The 18,228-nt window shown below is 36.7% G+C and overlaps 1 protein-coding gene across 7 annotated transcripts in view; it reads left to right on the top strand.

Moving 5' to 3' along the window:
* The window catches only part of LOC148942639 (kynurenine aminotransferase-like), a 181,620-nt gene that overhangs the window by 56,262 nt on the left and 107,130 nt on the right, over nucleotides 1–18,228 (top strand). For 2 of the 7 annotated variants that reach the window (XM_089102660.1, XM_089102654.1), the window contains exon 2: nucleotides 14,483–14,632. The exons of 3 other annotated variants lie outside the window; for them this stretch is intronic. In XM_089102660.1, coding sequence (XP_088958786.1) covers nucleotides 14,493–14,632 — 140 coding nt within the window. In that variant the 5' untranslated portion in view covers nucleotides 14,483–14,492. The remainder of the gene's footprint in view (nucleotides 1–14,482; nucleotides 14,633–18,228) is intronic. 2 more of the 7 variants (XM_089102655.1, XM_089102656.1) reach the window with 1 other exon arrangement.

Here is an 18,228-nt window from a genome sequence, read left to right as displayed (position 1 = left end):
TTCAGCCCAATCTAAATTTCAGCCCAATCGGACAACGTTAAAGGGGGGCTGTGGTGGGAGGGTCCAAACTTCCGGCCCAGTTTACCCCATGAAGATAAAGTCGGAGGAGGATGAAATTTTGCAAGTTTCTTAGTTTGAGCTTGGGCTACAAAATGCAATTACCGCCGTCTCTCTGCGACCTCTAGGACCTGAAATCACTTAACATTGTGGTGGGTCGCCTCTCTATAGAGGCACAAGTGTGTCTCCTTGATCTAGCTTAGATCTGCCCTAGGATGGATGGATGGATAATAGACTATCTATCAATAAGTGAAAATGACGTTATTTTTATGCAACCCCAAAAAAGGATTATACCAAATTTGCGTCTCCCTTGGACTATCTGTCTTGGAATTATCTCCAATTAACCACGACTTAATGGCAGCTTGATTAGTGTCTAATAGTAGTGTCATAGTTTTAGAGGTCGTAGTAGAAGCAGTAGTAGCAATAATAGTGTTATAGTAATAGTAACAGTAGTATCAGTAGCATTAATAGCAGTAGTAGCAATAGTATACATGTTGTCTATTGGTCTGTTGAACATCTCCCTCATGATGCCCAAGAAGTTTCATCTTGATACGCTAAGCCATTCTAAAAAAAATTGCTGATACACCTGTATCAGTAATTTGTATGCACTTAGTAAGTTTTTATTTATTTCAACATTCCCCCCAGCGTTTAGTTCAAAAGTCCCTTCGTCTTTTTTGAAAGCAAAGGTGAAACATGTTCACCTTTCTCAATAACATATACTATATGTAAACAATGGCCGGATTGCCTAACTTTCGGCCATTGTCCTGAAGGCTGGGGGTGGGGTGGGGGTCGGACATTTCCAAAGAAATAATAACTGGACCTTTCAACCATGCTGAACAAAATGGCTATCTTAAAAATTTGTATTGCATGTTTTTGGGGAAATAATGGGGGGGGGGGGGAAAGGCTGGTTGCCCTCCAATCACTTTTGTTTTTTAAAATGAGCACTATAACTTTCAATTTCCAATCAAATAATAAAACGTGACTGATAAACATGATTCACAGCAACCCCCACAGTCCCCGGAGCAAGGGCTGTAGGTTATTGCAAGTTACCCCTTATTAAAATTTAAGGTTTTTATTGAAGGGGTGGTCGTACAAACTTTGGAGGAGGCTCGTTCGATTGGAAATCGAAAATTCAAGTTCAATTTTGAAGAATAAAAGGTAATCAGGGGACAATGAACCTCTTTCTCTTAACTGCTATTAAATAAAAAAAACTAGTTTTTTAAACTGAAAGTAAGGAGCGACATTAAAACTTAAAACGAACAGAAATTATTCTGTATATGACAAGGGATTTTCCCTCCTCAACGCTTCGCTCTTTACGCTAAAGTTTGACTCTGTATCACAACTTTATTTTTCAAAACAATAAAAAACTTTATCATAAGGAGCGAAGCGTTGAGGAGGGGAAAGTCCCTTGCATATACGGAATAATTTCTGTTCGTTGTAAGTTTTAATGTCGCTCCTTACTTTCAGTTTAAAAAACTTGTTTTTTTTATTTAATTTCTGATCGTTTTTTAGTTAATGCAGGGGATGTTTCCCCTTCTTTAAAAAATCGAGTAAATTTTCTCAGGCTCGTAGCCTTTGATGAGTAATACTAAACTTAATAAAATTTATATATTTAGAATCAGCATTATAAACACATTCTTTTGATACATTTATTGACATCAAAATTCCGTTTTTAAAAGTTTCCATTACTATTGAGCCGTATCGCTTGTTTTTTTATTGTTTTTTTTATTACGTATACTTTATTACGTAAATGAGGTGGATATCCCCATATTAAAAAAAACGATCATTACGTTAAAAGTTAAAAAAAAATTTGATTAAAAAACACCTGAAACACAAAGGCCGTTTAATTATAATATATAGATCTTTTGAAAGCACTAAAAAAAAACTGTAGCGTAAAGAGCGAGGTATTGACTTGGGGGAGAACCCCTCACATACGTTATAATTTCTGTTAGTTTTAATTTCTAATATTCCTTATTACATTTCAGTTGAAAAAACTTGTTTTTTTTTTATTTAATTTCTGATCTTTTTTTAAATAATGCTTGGAAATCTGGCGCCCACGTCATAGAAATGTCCCTTCCCCCCACGAAACATCCGCTAAAAAAATCTTCTCCGGATTAACCCCCTCGTCTAGCCCCCCCCCCTCCAGAAAAAATCCTTCCTGAAAATGGTTGTATACTTCCCAATAACCAATAAATAATGCTGGCAAGTCCGGCGCCCCCTTCATGGCAATTTCCCTTCCCCCATGAAAACTTCCTTCATGAACAGATCCTCCAACATAACCACCGACCCTCCCTTCCCTCCCTTTACCAGAAAAAAAATCTCCTGAAAACTTCTGTATACTTCCCAATAACCAATACCATATGTTAACATTGGGTAAAGTTCATAACTTTTAGCCCTCCCTCTGGGAACTTCGGGGGATTAAGTCATCCTAAAAGACATATTTATCATATTTTTGACCATTCTGAACAAAATGGCTATCTCAGAATTTTGATCGGGTGACATTGGGAAAAAAAATAAGCGTGGGAGGGGGCCTAGTTGCCCTCCATTTTTTTTTGTCACTTAAAAAGTGCACTAGAACTTTTAATTTCCGTTCCAATGAGCACTCCCACGATATTCTAGTACAACTTGTTAGATACGATCACCCCTGGGAAACAAAAAAACAAAAAAAACAAACAAACAAATATACACGCATCCGTGATCTTTCTTCTGGCAAAAAATGTAAAATTCCACATTTTTGTAGGTAGGACCTTGAAACCTCTAGAGTAGGGTTCTCTGATACGCCGAATATGATGGTGTGATTTTCATTAAGGTTTTATATTTTTTAGGGGGTCTTTCCCCCCTTTTTTGAAAATCAGCCACATTGTCTCAGGCACGTAACTTTTGATGGGTAGCACTAAACTTGATGAAAGTTATATATTTGAAATCAACATTGAAATCTGATTCTTTTGATATATCTATTGGTATCAAAAACCCGTTTTTTAGAGTTTCGGTTACCATTGAGCCGGGTCGCTCCTTACTTACAGTTCGTTACCACGAAATGTTTGATTTTTTCCCAAATACATCCGATTGAAGTTAAAAAAAAAATATTTTGCTAAAAACAGTCTAAAAGTCAAATAATCATGCTTCCAGGGTTAGCACTTCCAGCAGCTCCTAGGGCAAGGGCTGTAAGTTAAGCTAGTTGATCATTGTTAACACATAAGGTTCGTATGGAAAAAAAAATTGTATGAACTTTTGGGAGGGGGAGGGCTCATTTGATTGGAAATCAAAAGTTTCAGTGCACTTTTTAAGAGCTAAAAGTGATCGGAGGGCTTCCACTCCACCCTCTTTTTTCTCCAAATGCATACGATCTAAATTTTGAGATAACCATTTTATTTAGACAAGTTCAAAGATTAAATAACTATGCCTCCAGGGTTCACAACCCTCCGCCCCTGGTGCAAGGGATGTAAGTTATGCGAGTTGCCTATTGGTAACATATACTACTACTACTCACAACTCACCGCAGCACCAAGCCGCCTGAGGCCAATACAGCTACGCACGCTCCTCCTCCACCCCAATCTATTCAAAGCCTCCATTTTTACACCCGCCCACGAAGTTCCCATTTCCTTTAAATCTTTCTTTATGACGTCCTCCCCACCCCAGACGGGGACGACCTTGCTTTCTGTTTAGCCCTAGAGGGTTGGCTAAAAAGAACACTCTTTGGCAATCCGTCATCCTTCATCTGTAAAACTTGCCCTAACCACCTCAACCTTTCTTTCATTATAGCCCCAGAGAGCGATATTGAAGCATATATTTCGTATAGCTAATTATTTGAAATACAGTCAGTCAGCTGGGTACCCAGAACAATCCTTAAGCAATTTCACTGGAAAACATCTAGCAAATTTTCACCCGCTTTTCGGAGCGCCCATGCTTCAAAGCCATACTTAACCACTGTCATCACTGTAGCTTCTAATATTCTAATCTTGGTTTGCAGACTTATCTTCCTATTCATCTAGACTTTTTTTAACTGTGAAAAAACACCCTGAGCCTCGGCTATTCTATTTTTAACATCTTCACTGCTCCCACCTTCTTTACTAATAATACTACCAAGGTAAGTGAAGCTGCCCACCTGATCAATCTTTTCATTACCCAACGTACCTTTTCATCTTCACTTATTCCTAGCCTTAGTGACTTAGTCTTCCTAACATTAACTTTCAAACCAATTCTAGCACCCTGAACTCGTAAAACCTCTAAAACTTCATTCATTTTGCTCACACTTTCATCTAGGATGCTTAAATCATCAGCATAATCCAAGTCCAGGAGACTTTTTCCTACCCATTTGATATCGTGGTGTCCCTATGCCTTTCCTGTGCTCCTTAAGACAAAGTCCATCAGAATAATCAATATAAAGGGGGATAGAATACAACCCTGCTTAACTCCTGATTTAATACAAAACCAGCTGCTAACCTCATTTCCTATTTTAACCGCAACAGTGTTATTCTCGTACATAGCCCTAATCACTTCAACGCATTTGTCTGGTATGCCATACAAGGATAAAACCATTTCTAAAGCTCCTCTATCAACAGAATCGAACGCTTGCTCATAATCTATAAAACTGAGGACCAAAGGTGTTTGAAAACTCAGGCACTTCTCAATGATTAGCCTAAGAGTGAAATTTTGGTCGACACATCCTCTACCTTTTCTAAAACCGCACTGCTCTTCTCAGTCTAAAAAGTATCATATTACTAAGTAATTTGCTACCTACAGAGACCAGACTAATGCCTCGATAATTACCACACTCACTTTTATCACCTCTTTTATAAAGTTGTTTAATTATGATTTTCCTAAAATCGTTAGGTACTTCCCCTTTTTCAAAATCATATTCATAATCTTCAATAACTTATTTCTTACCTTAGAGCTACCATATTTAAGAAATTCATTTACCACCTTATCAGCACCTGAAGGCTTATTATTTTTTAATCCTTTTAGTACTGTTGCTAATTCTTCCTCACAAAGCAAATCTTCCTTCACATCAAAGGTATCACAAACTTTTTCATTTTCCTCTATATTTTTTATTGCAACTCTATCTCGGTTAAGCAAGTTCTCAAAATGTTCGGCCCATCTCGCTTTAGTTTTTTCCTTATCGCTAATTGCGACCCCATTCCTATCTTTAACTGGGCCAAGTCCGGATTGACTACTCCCTCTCAATTTGTTAACGTGCCAGTACAATATTTTACTATTATGCCGTTTAGCTGGATCTTCCAGATCCTCGGCAATTTTATCCATGGCCTCCACTTGACACCTCCTTAGTTCATATTTTAATGCTTTCTCCGCTTTCTTTACATTCCTTTTGTTTTTATATGATCTATTACTCAGATAGTTCTTGTACAAGTCCTTTCTCCTTTCTATTAAACATAGAGCTTTTTCACTAATATTCTTAGCTGCTGTTTTAGCTTTCTTTCCTAATACACCTTCAGCAACTTCACAAATTATTTTTCTGAGATTACTCCAACCATATTCCTCATTATCAACTACTAAGCTCTCAAATATAATTTCCAACTATTTCGGAGTAGTTTTCCCCAAATTCTTACTTTGGTATGTTTCAACATTCTCGCTTTGTGAGGGATACCTACTCGTTCATAACTTCAGCAACATACTACCACTAGACACTACTGAATGGCGGTCTTAACTTTGAACATCAATAACAGCACTCCTTTTTTCCATAATATCTTGTACTGATCCTGCCAGTCTTCGGTATACTATAAAATAATCAATAGGGTTTGCTGTCTTACTATCACGTGAATACCATGTTAACTTATGAGCCATTTTATGACCAAACACCGTATTGGTTATAACTAGATTGTTATACCTACAAAATTGCAAAAGTCTGTATCCATTACTATTTTCTTTTCCTACACCAAATTTACCTAGGCTGGGATACCATCTATCCCTATTTCTACCAACCTGGGCATTAAAATCTCCCAGTAATAACATCATATTTATACCTGGGACCTTGTCTATTTGTACCTGTAACTGTAAGTAAAATTCATCTGAGTCACTAGTATCTCCGTCAGTCGGTTCTATAGGGGCGTATACTACTATAACTGATACCCTGAACTTTCTAGTCATAAAATGAGCAATTAGTATTCTATTAATAATACCTTCAAAGCTTTAACAAGATTTAACAGCTTACTTATTAATCATCAACCCTACTTCTTGCCAATATACTACTTACTTCCTACCTGAGTAAGTAAATTTTACATCGCCTAATTTCTGACTTTCTACCCCTGGGATATGAGCTTCTGAAACTCCTAATAAGTCCAGTTCAAATCGTCGGAGTTCGTAAGTCAAAATGTCGGTACGATAGTCATTTTTTAATGTCGTACCATTCCAAGTTCCGATTTTCATGTTCTTTAAATCATTGAAATTATTTTCGCCTCAGGAAAAGCAATGATCCCGGATATAGTTTTTTTTTTACCAAGACAAAGGGGAATGTTTGATCCTAGAAAATAAGTTTGTTCCTAGAAATAGTATATTTCTAGGATACCGTGCAAACTTTAAAGAAACATCAAAAAGAATGCTAAACACAATCAAAAACATTTTTTCCTTTACTCATTGTGTAAAGGAAATACCAGCAATATCTAGAATGGCTAATGGTATCAGCCGTGACTTCGTTTAGAAACTATTTAGGAGCATCTTCAACTAAATAAAAAGGTACTATATGCATCTGGTTTTAAAGAAGACGTATCTGCAATGTGTCGAGAAGAGCTGAGAATATAAACCTGAGGGCGTGACGTTTAAACTTTCAAGATATCTTGAAGGAATGTTGAAAAAAGAGGCTGGAGTTCAACCAGTCCCCCCTCCCAATTCCTTTTTAATTGAAATCTCCCCAAAGACATCTGATCAAAATTCTTTATCTAGATCCACAAACTTCAAATATTTTCAACACAGAGGTTTATTACTCAACGTTCAGAAAGGTCTGATTCATCTGAAAAAAAAAGGAAAATACATCTGCTTTAATGGTTTGTGACATCTGATCTTCTTTTTTTTGCGAAAACAAAACAAAGATTTTTTAATGAATGATCTCGATAGGCGTTTATATCGTGACTTAAAAAACAAATAATTCCAACAAGGTTGAACATGTAAAGATTCCAACTTGTGTTTTACCTAGTGATATTGACTCACATTTTTAGAATACTGAAAAACTGAGTTCAGTGGTTCAGTTGCACGATGGTTCAGTAACACGAGGGTTCAGTTGCACGTTGGTTCAAATGCACGGTGGGTTAGTTAGACGGTGGTTCAGTTGATCAGTGGTTCAGTTAAAGGTGGTTGAGTTCCACGGGGGTTCAGTTACACGAGATTTTTGTTAAATGGGGTTCAGTTGCATGGTGATTCAGTTACACGAGGGTTCAGTTGCACGGGAGGTTCAGTTGCACAGGGGTTCGGTTATACGGGGGATCGGTTGCATGGTGATTCAGTTGCATGGTGTTTCAGTTACAGGGGTTCAGTTGTTTGGGATTTTAATTCAAATAATAACTCTTTAATTCAAAATAGATGCCTGAGCTTATAAATTAGGTCGCTCTACTGACACTCTAGGCAAGTGAACCCTGTTAGTCTTTGGACTGGACGCTTTCTTGCCTGCGATTCCAGGCAACTTAAGTGTCATATGTCAATTCTAAAACTTGGTCAACCTGCCTGAGACTCTAGGCAGGCGTGCCTTTCTAAAATCTAACGCACAAGTATTTGTCCAAGAAGAGAGTCATACCTGCTACCGCCGTTTACCAAAATTCTTGGAAAACTATAGGTCTCCCCTTTCATCTGCATGTTCAGGGGACTCGTTGGTCATGTGTCGATCCTAAAACGGTAGTCTGCCTGAAACTCTAAACGGGAAAGCCTATTAGGTTTAGGTCACTTGTTCGCCTGTGAATCAAATCCAGTCCTACATTTTGCATACAAGTCCAGTGGGAAATACCTTAGTATTGCCCTAGGATGGATGGATGATGGACCATCTATCAACAAGTGAAAATGACTTCATTTTTATACGTTATAGTATTACAGTATACAGTATAGTTTATATACTATAAGGTTCTCTTCCGTACACACGTCAGAGAATCCACAAGGAGGTAAGGAAAATTTTTTTAGGGAGTTCCAGTTTTCTGGGTGTGAGATTTTGATAATCACCACGCGAAGTTCCAAAGATACTAGGTTGGAAAAGGGAGGCACAGAGGCTCTTCTAACATTGACTACTTGTTCGGGGTCCTCCCTCCTCCCTAAACCTTTGGTTATTCGAGACTTCTTCCACAATTTTAAGTTTCTGGAAAGAAATTAACTTTAGGTTATTTCAACCTTTAAAACGCTGTTTTTGTCTAGATGGCTCAGGCCTTGACTAAGTGACATATACTATATGGAAATATGTACCCAATCGCCAAAAATAGAATAAAAATCTACTAATAATCTTGAGTTGTTTACACCTATATTTTCCGCCTCTAATTAATTTTAATTAGAACACGTATCGTCTAATTATTCACAAAGGATCTCAGGGCTACCTGAAATTACCAGTAAGACTCAACCCTTTATCAGTATCAGCAATTGGCAACCCTCAAAGGGGAATTTTCGCCCTAAATAAAGTTTAAGTTCAGGTGGCTCAGATGTAAGTATTAATTTAATTAAAGTAGGATCTGGATTTAGACCAAGCGACAGAGGTGTTTCAAAAGTTTTTCTACTTTATTTAAGTGTTATATTCAAAGGAAATTTATACAGGCTAGTGGTAGCTTCTTATCCTAGTTAACACTTACTCAGTTCCTGGCTTCCGAGGCAAAAATACCTCGATTTGTCTCTGATCCGTACATTTTATTCAACTTGGTACTTGATTCGCTTATCGATCTTTCCCCCGTTCTTTTAGCCAATCACCAAACTTTTTGTTAAAAAGTAGTTTTTTTTTCAGTATTTCGATGCCTTGATTCTAAAGCTTGAAATGTCGTAACATTTAGGACATTCCTCTTTGTTTTATACCAGACTGGTCTACATTAGTTCTTTAAATTTTTATTACTGCTGTAAGTGTCGTTCGATGCTTAAGCAAGGAAATTTCTTTTCAAGATTCGTTACTGTTATATAAATAAAAGGGAATTTCACAATCAAGCTAATTTGAAACAGTTAGTTTACTTCTGATCTGTTGCAGCAAAGGGGATTCCACATTTTACAGAAATTGAGTTACCAAATTTATACGAAAATAAGGCCTCCTTAAATTGGTTAATTGATCTTCTCCATTAAGCGTTCTCTGAAAGTTACAACTTGACACCAAAATCTATTCTTGCGATGCGTCCTTTTACAATCTGCATGTACATAGCGTGATTTTTAAATTCCCCCTCAAAATTCATTCAAATTGTCACCTTCATATGCGAAGCTTTAATAGCACTTGTGTCATAGTTGTAGATGTTGTAGTAGGAGCAGTAGTAGCAATAATGGTGTGGTAGTAATATTAACAGTAGTATCAGCAGTATTAATAGCAGTAGTAGCAGGTACATGTTGTCTTTTGGTCAGTTGAACATCTCCCTCATGATGTCCCGAAAGTTTCATCTTGATCTGTATGCAGCAATCTGTATGCACTTAGTATGTTTTGATTTATTTCAACTTTCCCCTCAACGTTTCCTCAGACGTTCGTGATTAGATTTAGTTCAACAGTCCTCTCAACATTCTCTGAAAAGCTCACCTTCGTCTTTCCCTTCGTCTTTTTTGAAAGCAAAGGTCAAACATGCTCACCTTTCTAAAAACATATGCTATATGTAAACAATGGATGTATTGCCTAACTTACAGACATTGCTGGGAGGGGACTGGAAATTTCGAAAGAAATAATAACTGGACCTTTCAACCATTTTGAACAAAATGGCTATCTTAAAAATTTGCATTGCATGTGTTCGGGGAAATGATGGGGGAGGCTGGTTGCCCTCCAATCACTTTTTCCTTTAAAAAAGAGCGCTAAAACTTTCAATTTTCAATTAAATATTAAACCTGATTGATAAATGTGATTGACAACAACCCCCACAGTCTCGTGTAAGGGCTGTAGGTTATTGCAAGCTACCCATTGTTAAAATTTAAGGTTTTTGTAGCAGGGATGGTCGTAAAAACTTTGGAGGAGATTCGTTCGATTGGAAATTGAAAGTTCAAGTTCAATTTTGAAGAATCAAATGTAATCAGAGGGCAATCAGCATCTCCCTCTTAACTGTCATTTTGTCCCCAAATGCATCCGATCGAAGTTAAAAAAAAAAAAAAATATTGCCAAAAATAGTCTAAAAGTCAATTAATCATGCCTCTGGGGTTAACAACCCCCCTAGCAGCTCCTAGGTTAAGGGCTGTAAGTTAAGCTAGTTGCTCATTGTTACCACATAAGGTTTTTATGAAAATACTTTGTGTATGAACTTGGGGAAGGGGGAGGCCTCATTCGATTGGAAATCGAAGTGCACTTTTGATTCTCACAGCTCCAGTACACTTTTTAAGATTCAAAAGTGATCGGAGAGCCACCCCACTCTCTTTTTGTCAAGGAGGCACACTTGTGCCTCTATAAAGAGGCGACCCACCACAATGTTAAGCGATTTCAGGTCCTAGAGGTCGCAGAGAGACGGCGGTAATCGCATTTTGTAGCCCAAGCTCAAACTAAGAAACTTATAAATTTCATCCTCCTCCGACTTTATCTTCATGGGGTAAACTGGGCCGGAAGTTTCGACCCTCCCACCACAGCCCCCCTTTAATGTTGTCCGATTGGGCTGAAATTTTGAAGTTAGGCTTTCCTAGGGCCTGGGAGCTTTTCCTCGAAATTTTAGCTCAATCTCATCACTCCTTCCCTGTTTTCAAAAAACCAAATATAGCCACTTAAAATTCATCATCATTTCTTTTTTTTTTTAGCCACGCCTACAGGCCACAGTTGGCAACGGATCCGGTTGAATGAGGACTCATTCGAAGCAGAATTCGACCTGTTAGGGCCTTTTGATATTTTCAGACCGAAAAAATTATCCCCCGAATTTACATTTACGAAAAACCTTATTTTTTTTCAAATAATACACAAAAACAGTTTAGACATTCTTTGTTATGAAAATATCTTCGCGTAAATTTTAATAAAAAAGCATGTATAACCTGTTTATGTTTATTATTTGAAAAAAACTACGTTTTCTAAAGAGTTAAAGAGGCTGAGTTACAAGGTCAACCCTTAAAACGTACAGGGATTAGGAGGCACAGTTGGGGGGGCTGTTAAAGAGGCTGAGTCACAAGTTTGAACCTTAAAACGTACAGTGATTAGGAGGCACCCTGTACGACTTGATTTGAGTATTCAGGAATTAAACGCATTAACACAAGAATGTTCACGAGGGGGGGTTTTGGGGGGGGGCCGCCCCCCAACTTCAACTCCTGACACGATCAGCTAACAGTTAGTCAAGCAATAATAAGTAATAAACTGTAGAAAAACGTGCAGAAATTATTTGAAAAAAACTACGTTTTCTAAAGAGTTAAAGAGGCTGAGTTACAAGGTCGAACCTTAAAACGTACAGGGATTAGAGGCACAGTTGGGGGCTGCCGCCCCAAACCCCGCTTTCGCAGCCTTTAAATAAATAAAAAAAAAATTTTCAACTGAGAGTAAGGAACATGAAATCTCAAACCAAACAGAAATTATTACATATATAAATAGGGTTGCCCTCCTCAACACCTCGCTCTTTACGCTAAAGTTTTTATTGTTTAAAAAAAGAGTTGTGAGAAAGTCAAACTTTAGCGTAAAGAGCGAGGCGTTGAGGAGGGCACAAACCTCTTTCATATACGGAATAATTTCTGTTCGTTTTAAGATTTAATGTCGCTCCTTACTTTCAGTTTAAATTTTTTTTTTTTTTATTTAAAGGCTGCGAAAGCGGGGGTTTGGGGGCGGCAGCCCCCAACTGTGCCTCCTAATCCCTGTACGTTTTAAGGTTCGACCTTGTAACTCAGCCTCTTTAACTCTTTAGAAAACGTAGTTTTTTTCAAATAATTCCCCAAATACATCCGATATAAATTTTGATATTGCCATTTTATTTAGAACAGTTCAAAGATTAAATAACTATGCCTCCAGGGTTCACAAACCTCCGCCCCTCGTGTAAGGGCTGTAAGTTATGCTAGTTGTCTGTCGTTAACATATAAGTTTTGTTTGTTTTTTACTAAGAAAAAAGGGCATGTTTGATCCTAGAAATTAGAAAAAGCATGGAGTATTAAGGCCAAGCTTTAAAGAAATATCAAGAAGAATTCTGAACACAATCAAAAACATTTTTTCCTTTCTTGGTTGTAAAAAGGAAATACCAGCAATATCTCGAATGGCTGATGGTATCAGCCGTCACATTGTTCGGAAAATATTTAGGAGCATCTTCAGCTAAATCAAAAGGTACTATGTGCATCCAGTTTTAAAAGAAGACAGATCTGCAATGTGTCGAGAACAGCTGAGGATAAAAACCTGAGGGTGTAAAGTTTAAACTTTCAGGGTATATTGAAGGAATGTTGAAAAAAGGCTGGAGTGCAACCAGTCCCCCCTCCCATATCCTTTTTAGTGGCAATCTCTTCAAAGACATTTGATCAAAATTCGTTATCTAGATTCACAAAGTTCAATTATTTTCAACACAGAGGTTTATTACTCAATTTTCAGAAAGGTCTGATTCATCTGAAGAAAAATAAAAATAATTCCGCTTTAATGGTTTGTGACATCTGACCTTCTTTTTTTGCAAAAATAAAACAGATATTTTTATGAATGATCTGGACAGGCGTTTATACAGTGACTTAAAAAACAAACAATTCCAACAAGGTTGAACATTTAAAGATTCCAACTTGTGTTTTACCTAGTGATAATGACTCATATTTTTAGAATATTGAAAAACCGAGTTCGATGGTTCAGTTGCACGAGGGTTCAGTAACACGACGGTTTAGGTGCACGTGGTTCAGTTGCACGGTGATTGAGATGCAGTGGTTCAGTTGGGCGAAGGTTCAGTTGCACGGTGGTTTATTTTCATAGGGATTCAATTGCACGGGAGTTCAATTAGACGGGGGTTCAGTTTGATGGGGTTGAGTTGAATAGGGGTCCAGTTGCACGAGGGTTCTGTTAAATGGGGTTAATGGTTCAGTTATACGTTGGTTCAGTTGCACGGTGTTTCAGTTGCTTGGTGGTTCATTTACAGTGGTTCAGTTGATTGGGGTTCAGTTACACAGTTGTTCAGTTGCACGCACACCGTAGGAACTTCATCTGATATTTGTTCCAGGATATCCATTGGGCTTTGGATCATCAACAAATTTCCATCCATCAGACAAGTCGACACCAAGGCTATTAATGACTACGAGGAAAAAAAAATTACTTAAGAGGGCTCCTTAGGGCAGTCCATTATCAATTGAGAAGGGATCAGAATATACATTCAGAATATACATTTTTAAATCTTCCTGTTTTCGTTTTTTTTCTGTTTGCTTTCCATGTTGTTTGTTCTGATCTGGTTTGTTAAAAAAATGTGAACTCGTTTCCTTCTAATTTTCTCTTAAAGTGCTGAAGAAGGGAAACAGTTGGCCTCCCTAAAAATCTTTGTCTTGTTTCGTCTAGTATTTTTGTAAGCCTAACAATGAATTCTTAATCTTCTTTTCCTTAATTTTTTTTTCCTAAGACATTTATACTATTTAGGAATTTTTATTTGTCCAAAACATAAATATTAAGGTTGTTGATAATTGCGAAAATTAAAATTGGGCCTAATACACCATTGTAAACTGGGAGAGCATTAGAATATATCTTTAGGTAGTTGGTTTGGTGTTGCAGTGTGTTGTTAGTAGTAGTAGTGTTTAACTATTTGTGCTCAAATGGAAAGGAAATACAATCATTGTAATTGAATATGGATCAACTCGAAATTCATTTAAGTGCTTTTTGCTACAAAATTGAACCAGAAATTAGGTCTTTTAAGTTTACTAGATATTTTGTCCATAAGATGGACAACATAGTGGGTGGTGGATACAGAACAGAAGTTTCTGAATTGCATAATGTCAGCTTCTGGGATTGTCTTAGGTTTCGGCTAATTAGCTAAAAAAAAAAAAAAAAAAAAATTATAACTTGGAGAAAGCGAGAGTAAGTGTAATGGGTAAAGCACCGTCAAAATATCGCTCGCTATCTTTCTTTTTCGGATTTAAAAATTTGTTTTTAACATGTTTTTGTAGAAAATTAGATTTGGACATGTTACCTTACTAAGGTTGAATTATTTTTAATACTAAACCCAAAAGTGGATCTCTGATGGATCTCTTCCCTTCTTTAGAGATGGAGAGCTTCAATAAAAAAATTTCACACCAAAAATGTATTCTTAGTACAAAATAATTGGCAAATTTTGCTTAAATGTACCATTGCATCGGAATGTTTTCAGTAGTAGCTTACCATGTGCATTTTCTTTCTGTTTTCATGACTTTTTTGTTTTATTTATATCAGATTCTGACCTATGCTGAGAAGGTCTACAAAATTCCTTCAGTTCAATCATTTCCAAAGAATTCTTTCCTGTTTCAGTGTATCATCATCAAGCATGAGTGGAGGTAAACGCGAACTCGCTGATAAATACAAAGGACTGGAGACCAATGTGTGGTTAGTTGACAATGTTTAATATTTTTATAAATTGTTGATAGGCAAGCACATTGGAATCTATTTCAAAGTGGTGGGGACTGGCACATATTTTAATTAGAAATAGAAATAACGAAATATATATATATATATATATATATATATATATATATATATATATATATATATATATATATATATATATATATATATATATATATATATATATATATATATATATTCGCAAAGATAATGATCTTTCTCATTTCTCAGTAGTTATCATGATGTAAATCTCCATGATTTACGGTTTGAACAACTTGACTGCCTGGTCACGGGTTCCAGCCCCTTGTGACTTCTTTTTGCTCTCTAGTCTAAAGACTGCACTTGGATGACGGAGATTTTCGTCGAGTGAGGATGGTATGACCTTCGTAAGCAATTATTTGGCAGAGAGACGCCGAGTAGTATTTGGGATACAACTCGGTATCTGGGTAGTGTCTTGGTGATAGGAGTATTGTATATAGTTGCCAGAAAAGTATAAAAAATTTCATAGACTACACTACCTTTGGATTTAAAATTAGAATAAAAAAATAAACAAAAACAGGTGTAATTTTTCAACAAGACAGTTAAAAACAAAATCCAAAGGATCTTTTTCTGGCACTAATAATCCTAAAAGTCCAATTATTTGGCAGAGAGAGACGCCGAGTAGTATTTAGGATACTACTCGGTATCTGGGTAGTGTCTTGGTGATAGGAGCATTGTATATAATTGCCAGAAAAGTATAAAAAATTTCATAGACTACACTACCTTTGGATTTAAATTAAAATAAAAAAATAAACAAAAACGGGTGTAATTTTTCAACAAGACAGTCAAAAACAAAATCCAAAGGATTTTTTTCTGGCACTAATGACCATAAAAGTCCGAATATTTTGGTTTCAAGTCTGGAAGCCTTTAATGGGAATGGAACAACCTAAAATACTTAGTTTAAACAAAGCATATAAGAAAAATGAAAAGAAAAATCCCGACATTCTACAAAGACAAAATGAAAACAAAAGAAAAAAGAATCTAAATAAAGTCGAGTTTGATAATTCAATTTTTTATAGCACTATGTTGCACCGTCTGATAATGGAATATCAGATAGAATGTTTGTCTCCTTCATTGTCTTTTTAAAAATTATATCAGTTTTCAATGTTTTTACTTGTTTTAATTGTACAAGGAGACTATGTTGCACCGCCAATTGGGACTGTAGAATCCAGTGCTGTATCAATACTTAAAACTATTTTGAAAAATAAGTTTCTTTTCCATTGTCTTATTGAGAAATTATATCCGTTTTTTCCAAATTTTCATTTTGTTTACAAATTAGATCTGCCATTCTCGCTGTATTTCTAAACCATAACGCTTTTGAAGCCTGCTGCTATAGCCTATAATTAGTAAAGAAAGACGTCCTGGTAGTTACAGGTAATTTCGTTGAAAATTTTCAAATTAGAAGTTTTCATCCTGATTGGAGAAGTTTTTCCAAATAGTGTCTTGAAACGACTTTCAAGAGCGTGCTCATACGAAAAGTTTTGCGACAGAACATTTGTGAAAAGCATTTTGATCAACTGAGAATCTCCATGGAACAGTACAAACGGCTTTACTCACCGTGGAGAATTCCAAAGATGCTTGAAGCTGTTGTTTTTGCTGGTTTTTTTTTCATTTTTAATACTATGAGTTTATTCCAATTGTCGCAACTGATATGTAGTACAGGCAAACTAGCCAAAAATATGGGTCGACCCCAAGCAAATTGCAACAGAAATGATTTTTATACCATGTTGTAGAGAGAGAAAAAAAATAACAAAAAACAAAATCAACGACATATCTAAAGTTGTACATTCTAGATCGACGCAAACTAGTTTTTTTTTGCCTTACGTGTCAATTCTTTCAGCTTTTTCTAAGAAAAAATGAACAATCAATAAATGCTCGTTTTTCTGCATATGAAGTACCGTCCCGATGTAAAAGGAAGAGCTTAGCTCGAAAATGAAAGCTAATTTGGTGTAAAATGTACCAGAAAAAAGTTTCATAATCATCAATATGCGATTTTACCGTTCTCATTGTTGTGACTTTTTTTTTACCATACTATCAGAAGACAACTGTTCTAACATAAAATGATGAGCTGAGCCCAAAAATTAAATTAACCTGTGTAATGTCTACTTGAAAACCCATTTCATATTAATCAATATTCACTTTTTTATTTCCATTTGACATGTTTCTTTTAACACTTATTGTCCACCTATTCGTCGATTGTTGATAAAAAAAAAATAAGTGGGCTGATAAATTATGCTTGGCTCGTTTAGAAGACCAGTTTCACCACTACACTACTGTCATTACGTTCGTATGCAATAATTTATATCAACGTTTCGTCCCACGCTTTGTCCAAGTGATTTGTCAGATAAAGCCGGAAGCTAAAAAGTCACAATTGAAAATTACCCTGAGTAATCATTCATTATGTCATGTTAATACCCATGTTTGATATCTTGCCATCTAAAGATACAAAAAAGTTATTCGATATATTTGCCACCTAACAAGCTAAAAAAGTTTCACTGCGAATGTTTATCAAGTTTCACCTCACCGAATATCGAGCCTTTCAGAATGAAATGCCTGTGATCAGACGTTCTGATAGATTCTGGGCTGGGCTCTCCACAGATCTTGTCTTTTGAGCAAGAGCTCCTGCGTTGTCTCAAAACGGCTTGTGGTCTTATCGATGGAAGTGGTATGACAGAGGTTCAAAGGTTTTTACGGGTTCTGTCTCGACCAGCCTGCTCTACACTAAATCTTCCGATGGAGGGTATATCAGGTTTCCCATGGAACTAGTGAACAACACAAGGAAACTTCCGAGCTGAGGTAGCTAAGAGACTGTAAAGACACCCAGAACGTTATCGGTTTATTAGAAAAAGGATCACAATTTAATGGGGATCATCAACTAAGAAACATCACCAATGGTCTGACAGCCTACGAATCTGCCAATGTCGATTCTGCTAGAGATTTAGGCCTAAGAATCATTGACTTCTTGTCTGGAAAGCTGGTCGCTGATTTTGTGTTTTGACGAAAACAACAGGCAGTTCAAATTACTGAAAAGCAGAATGCAGGTGGAGATTAAAAAAGACTGGACCCCACTTTCCTTCTTCAGAGGTTCATCACGCTAGCAAAGAGAATCAATCACTTTTTGACAGTTCTTGCATGCTCCGGTCTCCAAACAAGTCAAAGTTTGCCAAGGCTATAGCACAGGCTTGCAATCTTGAGGAGCGCTCTGCTCTCCTTCCCAACGACATTCAATATATCATCGACGGTGGAGCTCTTCTGCACAGAATTCCATGGGCCAAAAACGAACGATACTCCGAAATTCTTTATGCTACTTACGTCACCCAAAAGTCTCCATCTGGCACTATTGTGTTCTACGGCTACGATGGCGGAGCTACCATAAAGGATATGGCACAGTCGAAGAGAATTTGTATAATTGGTCGTGAGATCTTCTTCACGGCAGATATGCAGCTGAAGGTAAAAAGGGATGAGTTCTTGTCCTGCAAGAAAAACAAGGCCAGGTTTATCTGCGCGTTGGCTGTTTATCTCCGATCAAAGGGCTTGGT

This window comes from Artemia sp. Qi Xiang Cuo, chromosome 16, assembly GCF_049724085.1.
Source record: "Artemia sp. Qi Xiang Cuo chromosome 16, ASM4972408v1, whole genome shotgun sequence".
NCBI classification, from domain to species: Eukaryota; Metazoa; Arthropoda; class Branchiopoda; order Anostraca; family Artemiidae; genus Artemia; species Artemia sp. Qi Xiang Cuo.
Note: the sequence above shows the minus strand (reverse complement) of the source record. Positions and strands in the feature narration are given on the sequence as shown.